The 23476-nt window shown below is 39.0% G+C and overlaps 3 protein-coding genes across 3 annotated transcripts; 1 reads left to right on the forward strand and 2 right to left on the reverse strand.

Annotated features, from left to right (window-relative positions):
- Positions 1–215: 215 nt before the first annotated feature.
- LOC139938453 (4-galactosyl-N-acetylglucosaminide 3-alpha-L-fucosyltransferase FUT6-like) lies at positions 216–2793 on the reverse strand. The gene is made up of 2 exons (XM_071933992.1): positions 2585–2793; positions 216–1587 (listed from the first exon to the last, which is right to left on the reverse strand). The coding sequence occupies exons 1-2, from the start codon at positions 2618–2620 to the stop codon at positions 235–237; spliced, it is 1389 nt and encodes a 462-aa protein (XP_071790093.1). The 5' UTR covers positions 2621–2793; the 3' UTR covers positions 216–234.
- A 1195-nt stretch (positions 2794–3988) lies between these two features.
- Positions 3989–11312, forward strand: LOC139938458 (histamine N-methyltransferase-like). The gene is made up of 5 exons (XM_071934000.1): positions 3989–4278; positions 7271–7644; positions 8126–8301; positions 9352–9499; positions 10024–11312. The coding sequence occupies exons 1-5, from the start codon at positions 4145–4147 to the stop codon at positions 10392–10394; spliced, it is 1203 nt and encodes a 400-aa protein (XP_071790101.1). The 5' UTR covers positions 3989–4144; the 3' UTR covers positions 10395–11312.
- Positions 11313–11651: 339 nt separating this feature from the next.
- Positions 11652–22927, reverse strand: LOC139938459 (uncharacterized). The gene is made up of 9 exons (XM_071934001.1): positions 22793–22927; positions 21433–21976; positions 18755–18802; positions 18244–18303; positions 17530–17659; positions 16819–17011; positions 16402–16511; positions 15642–15689; positions 11652–15276 (listed from the first exon to the last, which is right to left on the reverse strand). Exons 2-9 carry the CDS (start codon positions 21755–21757, stop codon positions 15138–15140), a joined length of 1053 nt encoding a protein of 350 aa, XP_071790102.1. The 5' UTR covers positions 21758–21976; positions 22793–22927; the 3' UTR covers positions 11652–15137.
- Positions 22928–23476: the final 549 nt, after the last annotated feature.

Raw genomic sequence — 23476 nt, forward strand, 5'->3', positions numbered from 1 at the left:
CATGTAAACAAATTATCATTGATAAAAGTTTATTTCAAAATGTACAAGGACAAGTATTACGAAGTAGGGCCTAATATTTTTGTATTCCTGTAAAATTGTTCACTTTGGAAACAGTAAACCAAACTTTATTTCTTACACTGGATATTTATATAGTAAAGATAATTACCAGATAAATTTTAGGATAGACAGAGTGAGTGATGCAATAATAAAATCATCTGATTAATGTAAAAAAGTTCAAAGGCGCCATGGCGTCCACGAGTTGAAATTATTGTCTAAAACCCTGGCTCGTGCCCGCACTGATGAGTCCATAGTCACCTCATTTCTACACGTTTTAAACCATGGCGATTTGCCCAATTTTTTAACTCGTGTCCTGCCATCAACCAAATGCGGAACCATGCTGCAAAATAGTTCCGGTTTTGGCGGGAAGCGAGTGACCACACTTCTCGTCTGCTTCCATTCAAAGTACGTATTGTACATAGCGTCGTTCTTATCCAGCAAAAGCAAGTAATCCACAAGTTGCCTTACTGTATTGAAATCTCCAATGTGGATGAAAGAATTCTGCGGGGCAACTCGCTCATAATCTTCCCTTGGTGCGCCTCCAACGACCGGTACGATGTCATGCTTGAGAGCAGTGTCCCAAAACTTTTCTGTGATGTAGTCTTGACATTCCGAGTTCGTAAGAGCCAGGTAGAATTTATATTGACCGAGAATTCGGGTGCATCTCTCGGAGCTACGAGGTAGGCAGTCAATCGACCCGCACCGCCCGTATGTGTCCACTTTTACCAGCTCTCTCATCCGCTCGACGTACTCGTTTCTCGGCCAGAAAATCTCCTCGCAGTTACTTGCCATCCACGCGATAAGCTTGCTTTTCTCTTGAGCGAAATTCCGGCTCAAATAATTCTCAGCGGTTCTATTTGTCACGGTATAACCGAAAGGAAAGACTATGTCTGACTGCCGATTGTACGTCATCAGTTTGTGGTATTTCAAACTTGCCAACCGCATATCTTTCACCCATCTCATGGTTCTGAATGGAGATTCTGTGCTGAAGTAAATCCAAGTTTGACCGGCATGTGGTTCTTTGTTGAGCAATTCTCCCAAATTGTTGGCAAGCATTTTAGGCAACATACCAAAGACTACAGCGTCTTTTGTTCTGAATTCGGAATAGTCCGTGGATACCGTCAGGCCTATTATTGTGTTCATATCAGGGCAGAACACCGGGGCGTAGGTCCAATAAGTGCCGGGAGTGTCTTTGGCAAATATGTCGAGCATTCCTCGTAACTCCGGGAAATCCTCCATGTTGTTCAAACTACCGTAGATGAGGAACTCTTTAGTGTTGGTGTACCGGTTCATCGCGTCTGGTGGCAGGCGGTGTCTCTTGACGAACTCGCCCTTCTCTAGCCGGGGGACACCGGGTTGATCTCGGCCTTGCGATGGGGCGAGTGGAGCGACATTGCCGACGAGGGGATTGCTCGGTTGGACTCTCTGTCTGTACCCGGAGACAACGACATAGACCCAGATGATTTGAGCCCCTGCACCGGCAAAGATGAGGGTCATAATGACTGAAGGACGAAGGACCAAGCCGAGGACCTGAGTGGATACCAACCAGACAGGTAAAGACATTAGAAAATATGAAGCATCCAACCTCCACTATTTGCTGCCAACATTCTTGCCCATTTATTCGTTAGAAAGGTCAGTAATCAGCGTGGACAGATTTTCGTATCCTGCCACCACTTCATGATCATTTTTACCATAGGCTTACAGGAAATGGGCTTATCCCACTTTTTAAAGTGTTTTTTAGGTATGTATAACACTCAGTGTAATTAATTCAGCTTATTTAGGGCGGATCATCTGTGTACAAAAAGACGTGAGTTACACAAGAGTAAAATGAAAAGTACAGAGGTCGGATACGGTATGTTTCCTGAAAGTTAACTTGGCATTTGCGCCAGGGTATCAATTTGAAACTTACTTGTCAAATGATTAATTAAGCAAGTTTGTGCAACGAATGTGCTTGCAATCTAGTCTTGCTGTTAGTTTTTTTTTTTTTTTTTTTTTTTTTTTACAGCAACCTCGTCCCCACTTGGATCGAGTGGTTACAATGTTGACCGCTCTCTCACCCTGGTATTGGATCATTTGCATATCCAAAAATGTTTGAAAAACGTATGCAAATTAAAATAGTCTGGCTACTTTTCGTAATTCTCATCATCGTCATAATCTCGTAGCACGATGACCATATTTAATAAGTTTCCCTCCCCGGGTTAACTATTGTAAAAATGGTTAAAAATAAAGTAAACCATGCATGGGGACGAGGTTGGGTTGAAAGGTGCTCGTGATGAACTTTGAGTTGTGGGTATGATCAAGTTTGCAAACTCGTACACCGCACGATCGAAGTAAAAAAACTTTTCAAAAGGCAGGCTTTCCTCGGTAACTAGACTCGGACAAACAATGAAAAATACACATGGAAATTTCTCAACCTATATAAGACCATGTAATATAGATAATTTGTGGATACTTTACACGGGACACTTTTGTGCAGCTATGCAACGGGTAATGCCATCTAGAGCTAATGGTGTTCAAACACATTTACCTTGCCAACTTTCCTTCTCAGACGAAAAAACACCATTCTCAGATCATTAATTATTCATAGCTGGTTCCATAGAAAAGGGTCATCCAGTTTTACCATTGACTTTGGCCTATATCATCCAGTTTTACCATTGACTTTGACCTAGCTCAACTTTGAATCGCTGTTGGCTACACAGCTGAACGTGTTTTTGGCGTCCATTTTCTGCAAACCGTAGTCCTGCTATATGTTTTGATCTGTATCTGTATTCATTTATCCCGGTGTCGTTTGTTTATTATGCTCATTATAGCAGAGTCCAATGTCCAGATAAGTGTGTAAACATTAGAGCACGATTAGATGTCAGTTCAAGTCTCAAACAGTAGGTCTAGTCATTGAAACGAGACTAACACAGTGCATGTGCACGCGCAACGTGCTTGTTCGTTATCAATTCGGTCAAAAAGAAATAACCAGTTAAAATACTGCAGTAACTGGCATCTTTTGAAAGTGAAAAAGCCAAACCGAACTCGGTGTTTAAGGTCTATGGAATGATAGACTCCTCAAATTAATCTCCTTGTTCAACTTTGAGCTTGAAGGTTGACAACAATTTTTTTTTTTAAACTACATTGAGTGTTTAATTTTAACATCCTTTAAGGCATAGGCCTAGTTTATACTTTTGGGTTCTGGAACCGTTTGGTTGTTTTTAGCCCACATAAGTTGATGTATACAATCAAACTAACCTGTGCAAATTTAATTTCAAAAGATGGTTGCGCTTTTGAAATATCGTCGAAAATCCAGAGCGAATAATGTCCGCCCAGGAATACTAATCTTTAAGGAATACACAATCTGAGAAACGTTACTCTGACAGCAACGCTTCTCACAGATTCAAATTTGGTGGCATAAAAACTGTTATCTTTTTTACCTAAATTCTTTCGTTCTTTTCCTGCACCTGTAAAAAGTGCACCTTTAATCTTTTTCTTTTGGCACCTTATCCACCTATAGCTTTTGACGTCACTTTCCCACAACATCCCAGTTAAACCCAAATGGGGCTGTAAAGGGAATTAAAGTACCAAGTACCACATTATTTTTCGGAAGTGAAATGAATTTTTAAATGCTTTATGATCGACAGCTGCTGCTGTAGACTATTAACCAAACGATTGTATTGAAAATAAATTTGAATAGTGATTACCAAAACGTATACTTTATAAATATCTTACAACGGTCACTTTTTGTTAAGTTTGTAAAATCCGTCATCTTGAAACCAAGCCTACCGAGCCAAAATGACTCGATTACCCTTTTTGTCGTGTAGCAGCTTCGTTACTGCGGCCGGCACAGCCGAAGTTCAAAGATTGTTACGTCACAGTCAAACTTGTATGTACCTTTGCAACGACCGCGCCGAAGGCCTAGGTGGGCACCATCGTTGCTTATGGAAAGTACACACTTGACTTCAGCTCTCTTGTGATGGTACAGTCCCCGGGCATACAGGTAGCTCTCTACGTACTTTGATATGTTATACCCAGACCCATCGATCACCCTGTTCGGACCGTCCCCAGCTTCGATGATTCAGGGAATTCTTTTTAGTCAAACAACATGAGGCAGTGGCTGGCGAGTCTTTGGAGTGTGTTGACGGTCGTGTGCTGTCATAATGACGGGGATGATATTTGGTGCTCAGCTTTAAGATCTATCGAGTACCAAATTGCGCAAGACAGTTGGGGTTGCCATGGGTGAGTCTGATTGGTTGATATCAAATGTAAACATATTGCACCCCGAACTATCTATAGCACCAGTTGAGTTCCAGTTATCTTGTCTTTATCACCTTCAATTTATTCAGTTCTGATAGCACTTTTGTGTCCGATCTGCACTCCACCAACAATCAAACACACTCGGCCTAACGTCCTCACTTTTTTAAATAAGGATCCTGCCGAGTAACCAACGTAAAAGAGTAAACGTAAACGTAAACAAAAGCACAAGCAAATCACCCAAATTCGCCAACTTGGGTGGTCAGGTTGGTGTAGTGATATCTGGGACCCCGGTTCGAATCACACCGGGACACTTGACTGCGTTGGTTTTGCCTGGAATAATTTTTTAGGGTTTCACTCAAAAACTCAAATTTCTTCTCTTCTCGTTTGGCTCCAAATAGACCGTTGAGAATTAATCCTGATCACGAACAAAGGACCAGGGCAGCAACACCAACAAAACAATTATATGCATACAAATATAAAAAGGCTATTTAAAATGGTTATATAATCCGTCTTTAATAAAATTAAAAAAATGTATTTGGCCCCATCAAGTGCACTCATGTTCGATCTGCTGACTTTATTCATACCCAAGGCGGTTAAAATAGGTTTTTCATTTTATAACAACTTTGCGTGATGATAAAGCCAGCCGCCGTCACCTTAGACATAAATATCTTTTTTTGTAATTCTACTTCTGTTAAAGGCAGTGGACACTATTGGCAATTACTCAAAATAATTATTCGCATAAAACCTTACTTGGTAACGAGTAATGGGGAGAGGTTGGTAATATGAAACATTGTGAGAAACGGCTCCCTCTGAAGTGGAGTAGTTTTCGAGAAACAAGTAATTTTCCACAAATTTGATTTCGAGACCTCAAGTTTAGAATTTTGAGGTCCCGAAATCAAGCATCTGAAAGCACACAACTTCGTGTGACAAGGGTGTTTTTTTCTCCTTCATAGTTATCTCGCAGCTCTGACGACCAATCGAGCTCAAATTTTCACAGGTTTGTTATTTTATGCATATGTTGAGATACACCAAGTGGGAAGACTGGTCTTTGACAGTTACCAATAGTGTCCACTGGCTTTAATATAGCAGTATGAAAACAATATACACATTTTAAAAAGGTATTTAAAACAAAACTTCGAACAAAAATTGAGAGCCACATAAGCGCTTGAAATGACAAAACTTTTAAATATATTTAGTGTTCATTGCTCCAGTTTGGTCGTGAGATAATTTGGAGCATCGGCTTTGCTTTTCCTTTTTCGGTTTTTCTATTCCGTCATCGTCATCGGCCCCGTCGCTAGCCCGCTTTGGATACACTATAAATGGAGGGATTTAGAAGTTAAAGAAACGCTACAGAATTGGTACGAAACAAAAATCGTGAAGATCACAGATTTACATAAAACTTACACGGTCTAATGATGATGATAGTAGAAAACATCCCTTTAAATATATCTGTCTGAAATTTTATATTTGATGAGAAATAAATAATCTAATTTTGCGTTTGGAGTTTGTCGCTAAGGGAGCGTTTTATTCATTTTTGTTTTGGCATCGATGCAATGCAAAATTTGTAATCGTTTTTTTTTCCCACTATTCTCTCGTGACCCAGATGGCCGATCGATCTCGAACTTCTACGGGTTTGTCAGTTTATGTATAATGGTGGATTACATAAAGTGCTGACACTGCGTGCAACTTTTTGATAGCAAAAAACAATTCGGTAATGTTCCTTTAATTCTAAGGATTATAATTAGGGACCAGACCATTATTAGATTTAAAATTAAATCTTTTAGATTTGAATTTTTAATGCTAAGGATTTGATTTTAAACCTTTAAATGGATTGGTCTCTAATTACAATCGTTTGGATTTTAAACATTAAAGGCAGTGGACACTATTGGTAATTACTAAAAATAATTATTAGCATAAAACCTTTCTTTGTGACCAAGTAATGGGGAGAGGTTGATGGTATAAAACATTGTGAGAAACGGCTCCCTCTGAAGTGCCATAGTTTTCGAGAAAGAAGTAATTTTCCACGAATTTGATTTCAAGACCTCGGATTTAGAACTTGAGGTCTCGAAATCAACCATCTAAGCGCACACAGCTTTGTGTGACAAGGGTGTTTTGTCATTCATTATTATCTCGCAATTTCGATGACCGATTGAGCTAAAATTTTCACAGGTTTGTTATTTTATGCATATGTTGAGATACACCAACTGTGAAGGCTAGTCTTTGAGGAATTACCAATAGTGTCCACTGCCTTTAAAATGTTTAAAATTCATCATGAAGAACGGAGCTTCAAACAAACATAGGGAGCCTAAGTTGGAGCCAAAGCCAAAGCCGCAGTCGTTAAGGCCCTTTTGTATCCACGGTGGTATTGGCTCCCATCCCGGCGCATCCTCTTATCTGTTTCATTGTCAATTTCTTTTATTTGGATTGGGGGGACTCCGTCGTTTAAAGTTAGCACTAGATTAAACCAGCCACACTCTCTAATGACTTCATTGTACACGCTTTGAGTTTGCTCATAAACAATGAACTCTTAGAAGAGGTGTAGGATGGGCTGTAAAAAGAGATAAGGACTACTTGCCATTGGATTGGTGGTGGGGTAAGGGGATGGACTCGTTACACTGTAACGTATGACGTTATGAAGTGTGCAATCCAAGTTGTGAAACTATTTCAATGGTGTTATGTTTGCGTTATAACAATTCTCGTAATAGTGCAGTTTTTCGAATCTTCTGAACATACACACAATGATGTCCAAACCAGAGGAACCATTGGTTGTTCAATCTAGTGGCACCTCGTTTACCGTACGCGATCCGTGTTTACCGGGTCCCGACGTCCGATCTCGATCGGTCAGCGATACCGTGTGTCCGACGTTTCTGACCCCACGGCCTAAGGTTCGTCCACGCTCGTTTTCGACTGCTCGCAGCAACCCAAACTTACAGCTTCAACAACAGTCTAAGCAAACTATACTTCTATCTCAAAGTTCTCAGAAGCCAAACTATGTGACTCAATTTCACCCGGATCGGACCATCAATGGAAGAGAGCCGGCAACAGACCTCTGTCAGTACCAAGAGTCACCCTACGGCAACTCACAGGCTGCCGAAGACGAGCCGGGGTGCTACCCGTGGCTGTACGATAACTCAGCAAGGTACATGGAATGCCTTGATGAGTTCCAACGGTTCTCTGATGAGTGGCAGGGCGTCCAAGGGTGGATAGGCGACAACCTTGCTAAACTGGTGGATCTTCAAAACCTGGGTTATGAGAATCATGAAATGTTAGCGAGGAAGACCGAATGTGGCCAGTCCTCGGTCTGGCGCCCAGAGGTATACAATATGCTGGGGGTTGGCAGTGGATCAGGTGAGTTTACATCTCATCGTGCCTGTATATTTACAGTTAAATTTAAAAGGAAATGCGTCAATGCTAGTCAAGCTACAAAAGCTTTTAATTTGATAAGACCTATAGTCTTGGTTCGCGACGTTTAATGTTTTTTTTCATCCACTACGAATCAATTTACCTTTTGGGTCCCCTCAACCAACGCCTGTGCACCAGGCTAGCCAAGAGAGTTTACGAAAAGAGTGACACATGACTTTAAAACAAACAACAGAAAAAAACAAAAAAAAACTTAATAACAATAGCGCGTCATTGATTACGCCCTTTAGGGTGGGTTATGCGTCAAAGCTATACACGGAATATGGTTTTACAATGATAAAGTCTGTCTGTATCAATTTTTTGTTGGGCAGACATCACTGAAATCTGTTGGGTAACAACTTTTGTTCTGATTATCTAGTCTAAACACATTTTCATATATAACTTTCTTTTGATTTGACATTTTTTTAAGGTGAAGTCGATGCGGCCATTCTACGGGTGTTACTACCGCGGCATCCACGTGTCTTGACCACGGTGGTAGAGCCAGACCCGTCACAGATGAGACTGTACCGTCAACTCATGGTGGAAAACGATCTCTCCGGAGGAGTCGAGTTCGCCTACCATCAGAAGACATCGTCACAGTTTATCGTGAGTACCAAGGCAGTCTTGTTTTGTTCTCCTGGGAAACTGCTTGTATAAGTCGGTGGGAGGAAGAGTCGAAGCTCTGTTTTGTCGAATCAAATGCTCACAGAAACACTCCCACACCGGGCACTTTTTGTTTAGTGTATATATAATATTGCTCATGGGCAGGATGGCGGAGGCGCTACTGCATCTTTTAGTCCATAATTGGCACAGTCCGCTGTTATGGCTGATGTGCTAACAGAACGTTTTAAAATCCGGACCGTAAAATGTTTTCGTTGAAGTTTGACGCCCTTGGATTCTGTAAAGTACGGTTCAAACTTCCTGCGAATGTGAATGCGAAACGAATTTTGACGTCACAAATTCGCAACGAGTAATGTGCTGAACTCCTGCGAAACATTCACTGTGATGTCAGCCACGATGTGACGTCAAAATTCGTATGGTATTCGCAGGAAGTGTGAGCCGGGCTTAGGACAAGGCAGTTAGTTGCCTTTGAAGAACTTCTTAGTCCCCCATGTGGTAAATTAACATGGCTTAAGGAAGTTAGGTTGAAACGAAATTCCTACACAATATGGGGTGGGGGCATCTTCTGCTTATCACCAGCTTAAAAAAAAAACAGTTTCCGTAATGCTTTTTAAAAAAAGTACCGTACTTTTTAGATCTTACAATACATATATATTTGTTTCAATACAGCGAAGTGATGCATATTTTTATGTTTTATTTATTGCTCACGTTTTACGCAGTTTAGACTGTTTTTCTTAACCTTCAGAACCTTTTAAACTCGGCCTTTTTTTAAAAATAAAATGTTGCATCATGTGCTCTTGAAACGACTGGTTCACTTATCCTAAACCGGTTAACAAAACACTCTAAAGCTTACATATACACATGCGATAATAATGTACCCATGCATGGCTACATTATTTACTCATTTTTGTATGGCAATTTGTTCGATTTCATAAATATATATATATCTTAATCGGTCACGGATGACCAATTTTACAAAGGTCGAGTTGACATGGTTTTAAGCCAATAATCATAATATTGTATTTTATTTGACAGACGGAAAGTATTCATAATATGACCTTTGACCTGATCCATATGGTCCACGTGCTTTATCACATCAATCTGGTGGAGTTAGAGAACACCTTCATGAAATACTATCAGAGTCTGAGTCCAGGAGGACTCATGTTCATCACGTATGAATCAGGTAATAATAGTACATTCAAAATCATGCCTTGATTTATTTTACGAATTTCTCATAGTTTTCCCTTTCACACTTCCCATCCCCAACCGTATTGCATTTAGGGGATTGTACACGTTTGGTAATTGTTACCCATTGTTTGTTTCAATCCGAAACCTATGTAATTTCATTTCATAAGGTGGTAGCGTTTTTGTAGAAATTGCCGACAGACTGTCAGTAACGCCCGACTGGATTTTTTGATGGATATAATAACTGCCAGACGAGATCCTTCGAAGTAGAAAGTTTCTCAAATTGCATCGGCACTGTCCAAGGCTGCTGTATCTTCTTACCAAGGAAGTTGTTATTGCCATTAATTTTTAGACCCTTTAGTAAGTTGCTATTATTCAGACGAAACATTGCCTGGCTATAGTTTTTGTTTTCATAATAAATTTTGCTCCATCAATTTTGACAACTTGCCATTTTATCATAAACTCCAAACGGTAAAACTCAACCATTCCAGGTTTTTAATGGTTTGAAATTCTTATTTGCAGATAAAAGTAGTCTCGCCAGGATCCGTGGTGCCCTGCAACCGTTCAAGCCAGGGATGTTGCCTTACATGTCCGTCCATGATATAGAAAAGGAACTTTGCAAAGGGGTACCAACCTACGAGCGGTACAACATCAAAGGCGTCCTTGACGTCACAGCGTGCCTACGTCACGACCGCTCATCAGCCAATGGAGACTGCCTGTGGGACTTCATCACGCGCGTTGTGGACTTCCGTGCCAATGCGCCCAAGAAAAGAGTGCAGAAAGCCGCGAAGATGCTGCAGCACTTCTCGTGGAGAGAGGACGGCGGAAGGATAATGACCAACACTGACACGGCCGTGATTGTTGTGACCAAACACAACCCAGGGATACCATGATGATGCCCTGCGCAACAGGAAAAACACGGCACTGGAAAGTTTCTGGCGTTCGATGAACGCCTTTTGCCTCCGTCCAAAAACATGCTCAGGCAGGGTGTGGCAGTTTATCACTAGCACTCTACATGAATTAAATTGGTATGGAATGCATTTGCCAATGTGATCATCGTTTGAATTGACAATTTCACTTACCATAGCCTACTTGTTTTCAATCGGCTGCACAAAATATCTAATAGGTTCTGCGAATGACCATCGCAGGGCCTAGTTTCATAAAACTAATCATACGGAGAAGGATACTGCTTAGCAATTTTCTTTGCTGGGCAAAATAAGAGTTCAACCACTGGCAAAAATGTATGAATTTTTGGCTGGTAACCCGTTTCAGTTAAGCAAAATTGATCTGTGATTAGCAAGTAAATGTAGTGCCCCTGAAATTTAAGCGAAGGTGTAACCGCACCGAAGTGCTCAATATTTATTTTGATGACCCTGAAGCGAGTTCAAATATAATGCGACGCATCAAATATTGTTCAGATCCCCGGCTTTTCAATATCCTTTAAGGGGTCGTTAAAGGAACACGTTGTAAAAGTAGAATACAATGCTCTACGCAAATATGCCTCGAAGTTACGTGGTTTTCCTTTTACCTCGTCGACTTACACGGTCGGCCATTTATGGGAGTAAAATTTTTGACTCCCATAAATGGCCGACCGTTTTAGTTCGCGACGTAAAAGGAAAACCGTGCAATTTTGAGTGATATTTGTGTGGATCATTATATTCTACTTTTAAATCATCTTTCTAACAATATGCATTTCATAACAAAATGGTTTCAAACGCTTTTTATAGACCGATTCGTCCGATCCAAGGCAACGTGTTCCTTTAATTCATTCAGTCGTCTACTATGTTTTCAATACCTTCCATCATGAGCACCAACAAAGTAGGTCATAAAGTTTGATTAGCATATTATGTAAACGTACCTAGTACTTACATGCTTATATCACGTGAGCACGAAATCAAATAAATGAAAATCAAGTTATGCCGTTTGTGTAGTTATGCCCGTCGACTGAGTATGTGTATGCTGCCATTTTAAGTGCATGGCAAATTCAAGCTTTCCCATTAGTTGTTCTAGATAACCAAACAAACACCAGACGACCCACATGCCAATCTTTGTCCACGGTTAACATTTTTGAGTATCGCACATCAGCGAAAACGAACGACAGGAGTCCAGGGTCTGTTTTATTTCTACAAAAGACACTGCCAGACCAAATCTCAGAGGCAACAAATATATTATTTTATTGTTTCTTCGCAACCACATTCTAATAATAAAACTGTTTAAATTATAATACACACACATGATTTGACGATATTTACATGAAATTACATATAAGACAGCTTTACTTTTGACACACACCGAGAGAACTCTTCTTTCCAATAGGCTTTGAAAGTCTCGTGCGAATTCGAAATTTTGAGCCGGTTCCGTGAAAGTGCGCGATTTCATAGTTTCATTCACGCCTCCACAACATCAATGGTTCCCACCATTATTCGAAAACGCGCGAGACTTGCAACATCAGTAAACAAAAAGTGATCAAGTACTCAAAGATTGTCACTCAGTATTGAAAAAATAAAAAATAAAATCAGAAGTCACTGGTTTGTACTTTTATGCGTTTCAGTGAACATCTTTGTCAGGTTCCCATGATTCGTATAGTGTATTTTGCACAATAATTTACACATGAAGATGAAGGACCAGACTACATTATCCACCCAGTCTCTCTTTGGTTAAATACAATAGCCAAAAGAGTACGGCAAGTAGATTAAAGGTAGTGGACATTATTGGTAATTACTCAAAATAATTATTAGCATAAAACCTTTCTTGGTGACGAGTACTTGGGAGAGGTTGATGGTATAAAAACATTGTGAGAAACGGCTCCCTCTGAAGTGACGTAGTTTTCGAGAAAGAAGTAATTTTCCACGAATTTGATTTCGAGACCTCAGATTTAGAATTTGCCTCGAAATCAAGCATCTGAAAGCACACAACTTCGTATGACAAGGGTGTTTTTTCTTTTATTATTATTGCAACTTCGACGACCAATTGAGCTCAAATTTTCACAGGTTTATTATTGTATGCATATGTTGAGATATAACAAGTGAGAAGACTGGTCTTTGACAATTACCAAACGTGTACAGTGCCTTTAAGAAGAAGCAGAAGGTTAGGACCAATGTAAAATAATCACCCACTTATTAAATATCTTTTCATATTTTACGAGATAACCAGTTGAGAAAATAGAATTAGCTGTTGCAAACAACTTACCAAACAAATGGACCGAGAGTATAAATGCAAAAAATAGTTAATGGCCTGACGTTTCGACCCTAGCAGAGACTTTCTCGAAGGCTAAAAATGGAGATAACCAGTTATCAGTAATATTTTTACATTTCCAGCTGGAGAAACAGGTTGCAAGCCACTGAATATTTGTACACTTAATTCAAGCCATTTGGGAAAAGTGGCAAATAACAGTTGACACCCAGTGCTATGCCAACTGAGCTACAGCACTGACACAGAAACCTGGCGTTGCAGGTTCAAATCCTGCTCCAGTCAAATTTTTCTAAAGATTGTTTGCCCCAAAATTGATGAACATGTACATTTGTGGTTATTTACCAGCCAGTTTACCTTTTAGTTTATTTCTTGTTATTTAATGCCAATAAGCATGTACACCTAGCGATATATTTTCAGCGAGCATTTTTCTTTTAATACTGACTTGAATTGCCATAAACTTCCACCATTGGTTAAATAATAGCATCACATCTCATTGCTTTCTGTTGATTCTGAAGGTTAGAGTGTATTTCGTAGGGTTCCATTTTTACACTTGGAATATTTAAGCCAAAGTTGCCAAAGAGGGCACATGAATTTTTAAATGAATGAACACTTTGCATAGCCCTTTATGCAACCAATTCTAGGAAAGGGTAAAAGGCAACAATCTGCTGCACATAACTGTACAGTGCGACAATAAAGCACCTTTAACTTTAGCCATATTTTGTACATATTCTGTGTGAGCTTTACTTGTATACAAACAACCAAGCATCTCCAATAGGCCCCTGCTATACAGTCAAAGTTTGTTTACAGTATTGCTCATAATATTGGTGTTGTAATCCTAGTACATGTACTGCATTTCAGAGCATTGTACTGAGCCACAACGCATGCAATCAGCCTGGTTGGGATATGGTGGACACTTAAATGTGTGCACTGTTTGGTTTGGGTATAAGACAAAACTAATCCAAACCTTAAAGTGTCAACGCAGTGAGTCCACCGTATCTCAAACTGGCCGTTTCTTCTGCAAAGGGGTAAAAAACTGTGACATCACACCAGCAGTAAAAGATGTGTAGATTTAAACTTAAATGTACTAAGTTGATTTATAAAAGTGGTCCTGGGGTTGATTTCACAAAGACAGTCATAACTTAGACTTAAGGCTAGTCCTGAGTTAGGACAAGTCAATCCTGAGTTAGGACGGGTAACTCGCCCTAACTCTAGATAAGACTGGTCTTAACTCTTTGTGAAATCAACCCCCGGGTATTTTTTAAGAATCACTATGCACAACAGACCAATCCATCAAGTTTTGCTCCCTTAATGATTCATGCGATAACATGTTTTCATGAGTCCAATACCTTAAAATCCCATTGCAAAATGCACACAAGTTTCCACTATTTAGTTTGCTGTGCAGTGGCTTTTACGTTTGACGCAGAGCAGAGCAAGACGCATTATCCACATCAACACCCTAGATAGACAGCTGCATTGGTGGGCAGGGCCTACAGGATCGGTCTTTTGTGAGCTTCACTGATTACCAAATATTGAACACTTTACATTTCAGATACAATCTGAGCAAGCACTTTTTACCAGCTTGTTTGGCACATTCTCAAAACATCTGACCCGGGGCCTCTTTGTAAAAAGCTGCCAAGTGCACAAATTCGCTAATCACACAGTTAACCAGCCAAACTACTACATTGTACAATGTAAATCTGAAAGGTTCTCTGTTTTTGCTTAGTAAATGAACTTGTTAAGCTTGGCAGCTTTATAGCATTAGCCCCAGAGCATACATTGACTCAATACTAAACACGGATGTCACAGCAGACTAGAAAGAAGACAAAAAAGCTAAGTTTGAAAAGTTTTAATAACTTAAAGAGCCAGTTCAATCACTTCATGTTGTCTCATCTTGCACAAGACCCCTCAAGTGTGTAAGAATTTCAAGCACTGTAACACAATACAGTTAAAGAGCACGTTTATAAAGACACTCTGCTTATAAAGAGTACATTCTGAAGTCCTGAATCTCATTTCTGTTATGAGTTTCTTTGTTTTAGAATTCCTGTTATAAAGAGGTTACTTGGCCAGTCCAAGCGACCTTGCTCGAGACTCGACTGTACTTTGTTTATGTGGTGCCAAGGCATCAGTCAAAAAGTGGGTACAATTCTTACCAGCATTAAACATCTACAAAAAAGTAGTCCTGGTAAAACTCTAACCCGGCTGGAGGAACAGGGGTAAATTTCACAAGATATTAAAAACTTAGGGCTAGTCCTAAGTTAGGACGAGTAATTACTTGTTCTTACTCGAGATAAGACGAGTCTTCACTCTTTGTGAAATCCACCCGAGTAAAAAATATAAGTATATGTACTTACTTTTAAAACAACAAAACTAAGAGTGTGAATGAACTGGCCCTTTAGTAGACAACAGAGTGACCCTCAGTAATACATGATAGTTACTACGGGAGGTCAAAGAATGACCTCTTTACGTTGTTGGCGTGCTCTCTTGACCGCGTCTACTCGCTTCTGTCTCTCGGCGACCTTGTTCCCCATCGTCTGGGTCAGGGGAGGGAGGGAGAAGCTATTCTGGCTGAAAGCTGCCTCCGGTCTGTAAAAATGAAAATCAAACTCATTATTTAATCTTCTTGAAAAAAACCCTTTCTAAAACGAACCACAAGCATCTGATTCTAGATGATGCCTCCATAATATGTAAAGGTATTACAACGTTTCAGCACAGCATTTTTTTGCTGAATGATTGTTTGGAAACCATTCCCATATTATAACCAATGACCATTCTAACAACATTATTGTAAAACCGACTATAGTCCATGTGCCATTAAACAAAATGCATTTGTTTAAGATTCAGAACTCAACGGATTTTTAAATCATATTCCACAGTAAAGTACACAACTTCAATAAGCCATAATAACTAAAAATTAAAAACATTGTTATTGCCTTTTTTTTTTTACTTACAATTTTTTGGATTGATTCTTTAAGGATATTCTTGGAAGTTTCCCATCCCTGAAACGAAAAAAAAAGATGAAGATCAAATGAATACAAATTGATTTTTTAATACAGACATACACGTACAGCGCTTAGCAGTAACCCATTCCCAAAGCACTGGAGAAACATCTCTAGAGATAAAAAACGAACTCATGTGAGGATAGATCTGTTACAGCAAGGACCCTGATAAAGACCCTTGAGATCTTTGGCCCTTTTCTAATCCACAGCTTCAGCTCCAGACTCAGCTTCAGGCTCCAGTCTCTAGTCTGAAGCCCTGAGCGCGAACACAAAGCATGCGCAATTGCCAAAACAACTGCGAGCGCCAAGCTAGCCTGAGCCGAATCTGGAGCCGTGGTTTCGTAAAGGGCCTTAGATTACAGGACATAGCCCGACTCGAGGATTTACAGGCGCAAATAGTTATTAACCCATTTCACCTGACGTCATTATTAGAAAAATCTTGAATGCGCCATACTGGTGGGCAATTTCACTGTGCGTTCTCATATATAACTCTATGCATAGAGTATGCTGTGCGTTGTGCAGTGAAGTGCGCATTTTAGGTGATGCGGCGTTAATACACGTAAACCTAACTGCCCACCAACATGGTGAGCGGGGCATCAGTCGCCGCGTGTGACGCGCGTGCAAGGGGTCAATGGGCACAAAGGAAAGTGTGATCTTTCATTTGCATGCTGCTTTGATAAAATGAGATACTAAAGATAATAATTTTACTTACCCAGCACTGGGATCATCCTCTGCTACATACGCCTTAGCAAGGAGGTACGCATCGGGCGTCCACTTATGAGAGTAAAGGACGTCCTTCAGATCGGATTTCAGTCTTGACAACTGTTGAACAGAAGAAAAATACTGGGTTATGATTAAACACAATTTGTCAAGAAGGTACAAAAACTTGAATTTTTTTTTGTTCAGGGGTGAGAGTCATTGCTAGGGGAAAGGTTTGAATCTAGGATCAAAATGTTAAGCGGCAGGTTGAAATGATGGGGTTTTCAAGCTGTTTGTATCGCCTAGAGTTGAAGATTGCAAGTAGCTTCTTGGAACAGTATCCTTAGCTCTAGAGAAGTAGATCAAAGAGCAACATTTTTGAGTTCAGATAAAAAGTCTGAAATTTCTGAAAATCTTCTTTAGTTCTTACCTCTAGTGATTGCCTATCACTGCAGTCTTGAAGGTGTGATATGATGACCTCGCACTCTGCCATGGTAGGTACCCTGGGATGGAGGTCATTAGGCCCCTGGACCTGCAAGGGGTTCATGCTGACTGGGACGGGGGCTCCATTGGTTTGGGGCTCGGTCGGACTGGTCTGCTGTGCAGCTTCTTGGCTTGGTGGTCTGCGAGAAGAGAAATTTAGTTTTCTTTTGATGAAGCATCTCGGCTTTTGACTTTGCAAAGTTGGGAAGGTAATGCATTCTGCTTTATCAACCAGGCTCTTAGTGGATGATAGCCATGCCTTTATCATTATGGACCGTGAAGGGGCTTACCCTGTTTCAGTCCCAGGAGTTGTGGCAACAAGTTGGTTTGGGTTCGCAGCCCAAATCAGTGTAGCGCTCACTTTGTGATGTTAGGCAATAGTGATACTAGGCGATACTTCTGATTATTGGCATTTCCCCATACTATTTCTTCTCTCCCCTTACGCTACCTCTAAAAAAAGGGATCGCTTGGTGTTCCTGGCAGTGGCTGCTGAAAGGATCGCAGCACCTTGTAAACCTATATAAGGTGCTACATAAATTGGTCTCAGAATTCATAATTTCAATAACCTATCTTTCTGAAGAATCTTGTTTTATATGCTAAGCGCCTTCAGTATTTGGTTGATATGTGGGATAGTCTAATTATTTTTTTGTAACAATACCTTTTCTCCACAGCATCCTTGAGTAACCTCTGGAGGTAAGCGTTCCTATTCCTAGCATCTTGAACGGCAGCGGTGAGCTCCTTCACTTTATCCTCCATGTACAGCATCTTGAGCTGGTCTAGTTTTTGTGCTGAATGACGACAGACAAACAAAGGACAGTTAGAATAAAATTGTTGTGTGAAGGCTCTACGCCCTTTTTTCAGGAACACAAAGTACTTTTGTTCCAGTAATGGTTCATGGAATTTTTGGCGAATTACTGTTATACTTTTGTTGCTAGATTTGTTGAAACCACAAGCCAATGGAAGGATTTCGTCTATGGCTGTTTTCAACACCCGGCTTAGGCTATGGCTTTGGCTTAATCCATCTTTTGAAATCCATGTACCTAAAGTGTACATTTTCAAATACTGAAGGAGTCCAAGCCCGAGTCTGATTTAAACTAAAGTTTTTTTTTAAATGAGCCACACAGGGATGTATGGTATGCAGCTTGCACAATTTACAAAAGGACCATAAATTGACCCCTGCGGCACTCTCATATATATTGGACCATGAAAGTTCTAGACTTTTGTGCATGGATACCATCTTGGAATTCAGGCCTTGCAATTTAAACATTCAGACAGATGGCCCCAACCATGGCCTCACTTGAAACCAAGGTTATTTCATGAGTGTTTTACATGTGTAAACTAAAACAGGGGTGGGGTATTTTGTTGTACTTACTTTGTGTTTGGCTGCCTCCTAAAGCATCTCCTTCAGATTTGATTGAAGAGTTTGAGGATTCTGCAAAGGAAACAAAAAACAAAAACACTTCTATTAACTGATATGAAAGTTTGAGAAAACATTTAATCATTATCATAAAAATAAAATAGTAAAGATTCATGTAACTAATAGTAATACGGAGCCCTTAAATTTAATCATCTGTTTTAATGAATTACATAAAAATATGTCTTTTGAGTAAAAAACATTTCAATTGAAAAGTATCATTTCTAAAAAAAGTGCTGACCTACGATTATTTCCATTCACTGGAGGTCTGAGTAAAGGTCCTAAATTTACAACTTCCAATAGTGTTAAGGGTATTTTTGTCCAACAAAGTTTCATTCAATATTAACAAGGTTAGTCATGTCTTGGTATTTTATTATGATTATTAAACAAAATACAGAAATAAATGGTAGTCATAGAAGTAAAAAACAAACAGATAAATAACTTTCAAATCATAAGACCGATATCTTACCTTTCTTTGGACTTGCGCCTCTTGCCATGATGACCTTGAATTGTAACTCTACATGACAAAAGACATTAATATACAATTAGAAATCAGATCCATACAAAAACAGCAGGCCTTTGACCGGAAGTAATCCCATACAATGTTAATGAGCCATTTACAAGGTAACTGTAGTCGCTATCCATTATTGTATTTCAGGGTTTTTTCTTCAGCGAATACTTTGACTTTTAAATCCCTAGTTTACAAATGTAATTTCATCCGTGATGTAACCGAAAAGCAGGAGTTGATATTAGAACACAAATCGAATCTTCACGGTTCTTTGCCTAATAATTGCAGTTCTCTTTTTAGTGTTGAATGAAATGTGTTTGAACTGCTTAAATGTAGGGTTAGCATTTGGTTTTTGTACACAAAATGCTGAGTAATTGGCAAAATTAAGAAAGACAGTCTTTAAAGGGTGTATTACTTTTTGTAGTACACAATTAAGAAAGACAGTCTTTAAAGGGTGTATTACTTTTTGTAGTACACAAAACACAATGTCCACAGATTTACACTTAACTCACACAGTTTGTAGATAATGATAGCAGAAAGCTTCCCTGAAAATATTATGTGCTGAGGTGCAGTAGTTTTGGGGAAATGAGTAAAAAAATGTCATGAAAATAATTTTCGTCTCATGAGACGAAAATTATAAGCATTTTACAAACGTATTTTCATGACATTGTTTTACTCATTTCTCAAGAACTACAGCACCTCAGTTAGTAATATTTGAAGGGAAGCTTTCCACTATCGTTATCTTCAAAGCCTGTTAGTTTAATGTAAATCTGTGGACATTTTGAAAAAGTATCCAAATCCTTTAAGACACAATAAAAGTCAAATGTGATAGTTTCAGCTGAATACAGTATGTATGTAGGCACTTATATGCTCTTGTTTTGAAAAAGGTAAAAAACGGTCACATTATTTTCACATTCATGTTGAAAGAATTCTTGTTTAATGAGGTGACAGCGGGTAACAACCGCATCCTGACCGAAGCATTTGCAAACAGACACCAACCTCTGAATCACAGTTTTTAATATTCCAGTAAATTTTGCCACCCTTTTACCAAATCCAGGCTAAAACCTTGCCCTGAATGCATGAATCATTTCTCAGATTCACATATTAGGGGGTGAAAAAATATCAATTTTGTTTTTAAAGGGAATCCTTTCTCATTGAGGTTTATCAACAGCTGCAGTGCTTCTCACCAAGTAATGTTTTATTATCATTCATTTTTGGAGTAGGCCCTATATCAATCTATGACCCTACCTTTAAGAGAAAAAAAAAACACTTAAAAATACCTCATAAACTACTACTAGCGCAAGCTCACTTGAGACTCAAATGTGTCTGAACCGTTACATCCTTTCCATATTTTCTTGCAAAGTTATTTTGTTTGAGTTTCACCACAGTTTGATTTTAAAAAGGAACACCTACTGTAACATTTTTGAATCTACACATTCAAAAGTAAGATACCGATATTTTATGAACTTCTGTACTGTACTTTTTGTATTGCAACCAAACATACATGTACTGATTCTGCAGTCCATATTTCATTCTTGTTTATTTGTGGGAACAAAAACACATGTACTGTACATTTTGTATTGCAACCACACATACATGTACTGATTTTGCAGTCCATAGTTCATTCTTGTTTATTTGTGGGAACAAAAACACATGATAATCCCATCTAGTTCAAAGTTACTAGGTTAATGCAGTCTACAAACATTCAGTCCAAGTCGTGACCCATTTTACATTGACCAAAGCTCACTATGCGTATCATATTGAAGAGCGACAAGTAGCGAAATAGTGACAAGTTCAAAGGTCGAGTGTGTGACAAAAATATGGGAGTGAAACTCTGGCAGACATGATTTATCTTAATTTATAACCTAGTGTTTTTCAAGCAATAACGGGTCATTTGGAAACGGTCATGTTTGCATAATATATGACATTGTTTCAAACCCACTGATTGTGAAGACCCCCCTCTGGTTTGAAGCTATTATTATTAGATTGGAGCATGTAATCATTACAAATCAATTTTATGTCTTCGGGCTAGCGTCATAAACCTTTCCACACAGAGATCTGTGCTAACAATTTGCTACATCCCATAGATTTATGCACTTTACATGTTTACCAGTTAGCAGCTGCCTGTTAGTTAGCAATAGCAGCAGTCAGCACTATGAAATGTTGCCATGAAAAAGTAGTAGAGTTTGTAAAACATCTTGAATATGAACAAAACAATGCATTTTATCAGAAGATTTAAAAGAGTGACATTTAAAAAGGGTGTTTTTATTCTTGCTTGGCCTTTATAATATATCCATGTATTTTTAAGCAAAATACCAATTACTAAGAGATTACTGCAGAAAAAAACTCTACATACATTCATAACTGCTTTTATCAGAGCTATTTAAAATTTTACAATTCTTAACTCTTGTTTTTGACAATCATTCAACAACTCCATGTATTTTGAATTTTTAGGTTTAAAACTGATGACATGTGCATCATGTTGTGACCAGAGAGACATTTATAACAAAAGGTAACAGAAAACTTTTTGTGAAATGTTTTGAGAATTTGGGGTTGAAATTGAATACCTCACCAATCTTACTTTCATTTCACAAACTGAGTAACAGATTCCAATGAATGCATTTCAATCACCAACTCACCTTTATTTTCCCTTTTCAAGTCATCAATTTCTTGATGGAGACTAAAGAGCACCTCATGATGTTGTCTCTTCAAGAACTCCATACTGCGTTCCATATGGAGTACCCTCTGCAGCGGGTCCACCTCCGAACCCCCAGTGTCCAGACTCTCATTATCGGGGTGAAGCACAAACGACGAAGCACCACTTGAGTTTGTCGGTGGGAGGATGGGGATCTGGTCCTTCAGAAAGGGGCGTGGATAGCGGGCTTTGTCCAGCGTCTGGACCCGTTGCCACTGGGGAAGGTTAGCGAGTGGTGGAAGTGTCATGGACATGATTGGAGATGCCATGAACTGTCACCAACGTTTATATAAAAAAATCCTTGCTGTAGATCCTTGCAGACTTCTTGAACTCCGATTCTTTCTTTTTCTCAAACTGGCATCCTAGATATCAAATCAGCTAAGTTTGTGGCAAATCTCAGACTGGGCTGTGAAATTTGAAGCAATGACTTGAAGAAACCTCACTCCATAGCTGTGGCTATGACACGTGTGTTTGGTGATGATCAAATCCTGGAAAACAGAAGAAAATTTGTAAAAATATTATTTAAATTACAATATATTTCAAATTTTTAAATATTAATATCAATAATAATATGCCTAGATTTCAATCTACCAATACTTGGCAACTTGACGGATAACTTTCCGTATGGCGCCACCACTTTTTCACGAATTTTTACAAAAAGGGATATCTCATTGAGGTAAATTAGATACGTTAATATTTCATATCGAATGAAAAAGTGGTGGCGCCATACGGAAACTTTTCCTTTCTTTTTCGTAATTTCTACATTTGTTGTAGTTGCTTCACCGTTGGGAGGAGAGTTACGTAATTAATATCGCAACTACAACTTTTGTTATCATTCAAACAATAAACTATCAACAGACAGGACCAGGGAAACTGACTCAGTCTGACTCAACTGGGTTAACCTTTTTTGATATTTATAAATAAGAATAAGATAATAAGGAAGGCCTATTTAAAAAAAAAAGTAAACCATTGACTTCTCACCACTGTTCACATTTAATCATCCACTGGACGCTCGCTAGTTTTTAAGGGCCATTTCCAGTTAAAGGATTACATCTGACAATAGAAAAGCTATGTTTTAAACACCACACATAGCCAACAAGGCAACAGTCGCAGCATCACAAAAAGACACAAGACCAAACTTCAAAGACAACCCGACTGGGCACAAAACATTACAACAACACTTTGCGGTTGACGACTGCTTGCTGTTTTGGTTTTGCTGTGTTCACAATTTTACGAATATATATCTCAACTTATTACGCATATATAACCAAAAAGAGCACAAAAACAACCTCAAATATACATACCTTTCATCCTTATATCCACTATTACTTTATTTGAGATAATAAAATACGGTAACAATTATGTATTCTTGACCATTTTTGTTCAGATGAAAGAAATTCCTGGTCCAAGGTGCGAGCGCAGCATATTTTATGTAAATTACAGGTTGCCAAGTGACGTTTGACCCAAATAGTCTTCGTTCCAAAATATTTGTTTCAATGCCAAATATAACAACAAGTTAATAAATCAAAATTACATTTTACTTAGTAAATTAATACTTAGAGTACAAATATTAATACATATTATTAAAGTTGATTTTATTGTGATTATTATACAAATTTATATATTTTTAAATATACTATTTAAGAACGAGGTTACTCTTGGTCCAGAGAAATTAGCAACAGCGCCACCATGCGTGTATGCTTTGCCATTCGCTCAGCCGTGAAATTTTTTCTAATCACTTTATACTCTGGATGGATGACCCAGTGCCATTGGAACACGGAGAAAAAAATAATGTTGTCGATGTCCCAGATGACTGATTAGAAAGGCTTTATGCTTATAAGTTCTTAGATCGACTCAAACTTTTAAAATTACCCCTTCCTCAGGGGGTGGTAAGAGCGCGCTCTCTTGTGATAATAACAGGAGAGAGTCTTGAGCTAAGACTATCTAAGGCCCTTTTCGAAACCACGCTTTTGACTTTGGATTCGGTA

This window comes from Asterias amurensis, chromosome 6 (assembly GCF_032118995.1).
Source record: "Asterias amurensis chromosome 6, ASM3211899v1".
In the NCBI taxonomy this organism is placed as follows: domain Eukaryota; kingdom Metazoa; phylum Echinodermata; class Asteroidea; order Forcipulatida; family Asteriidae; genus Asterias; species Asterias amurensis.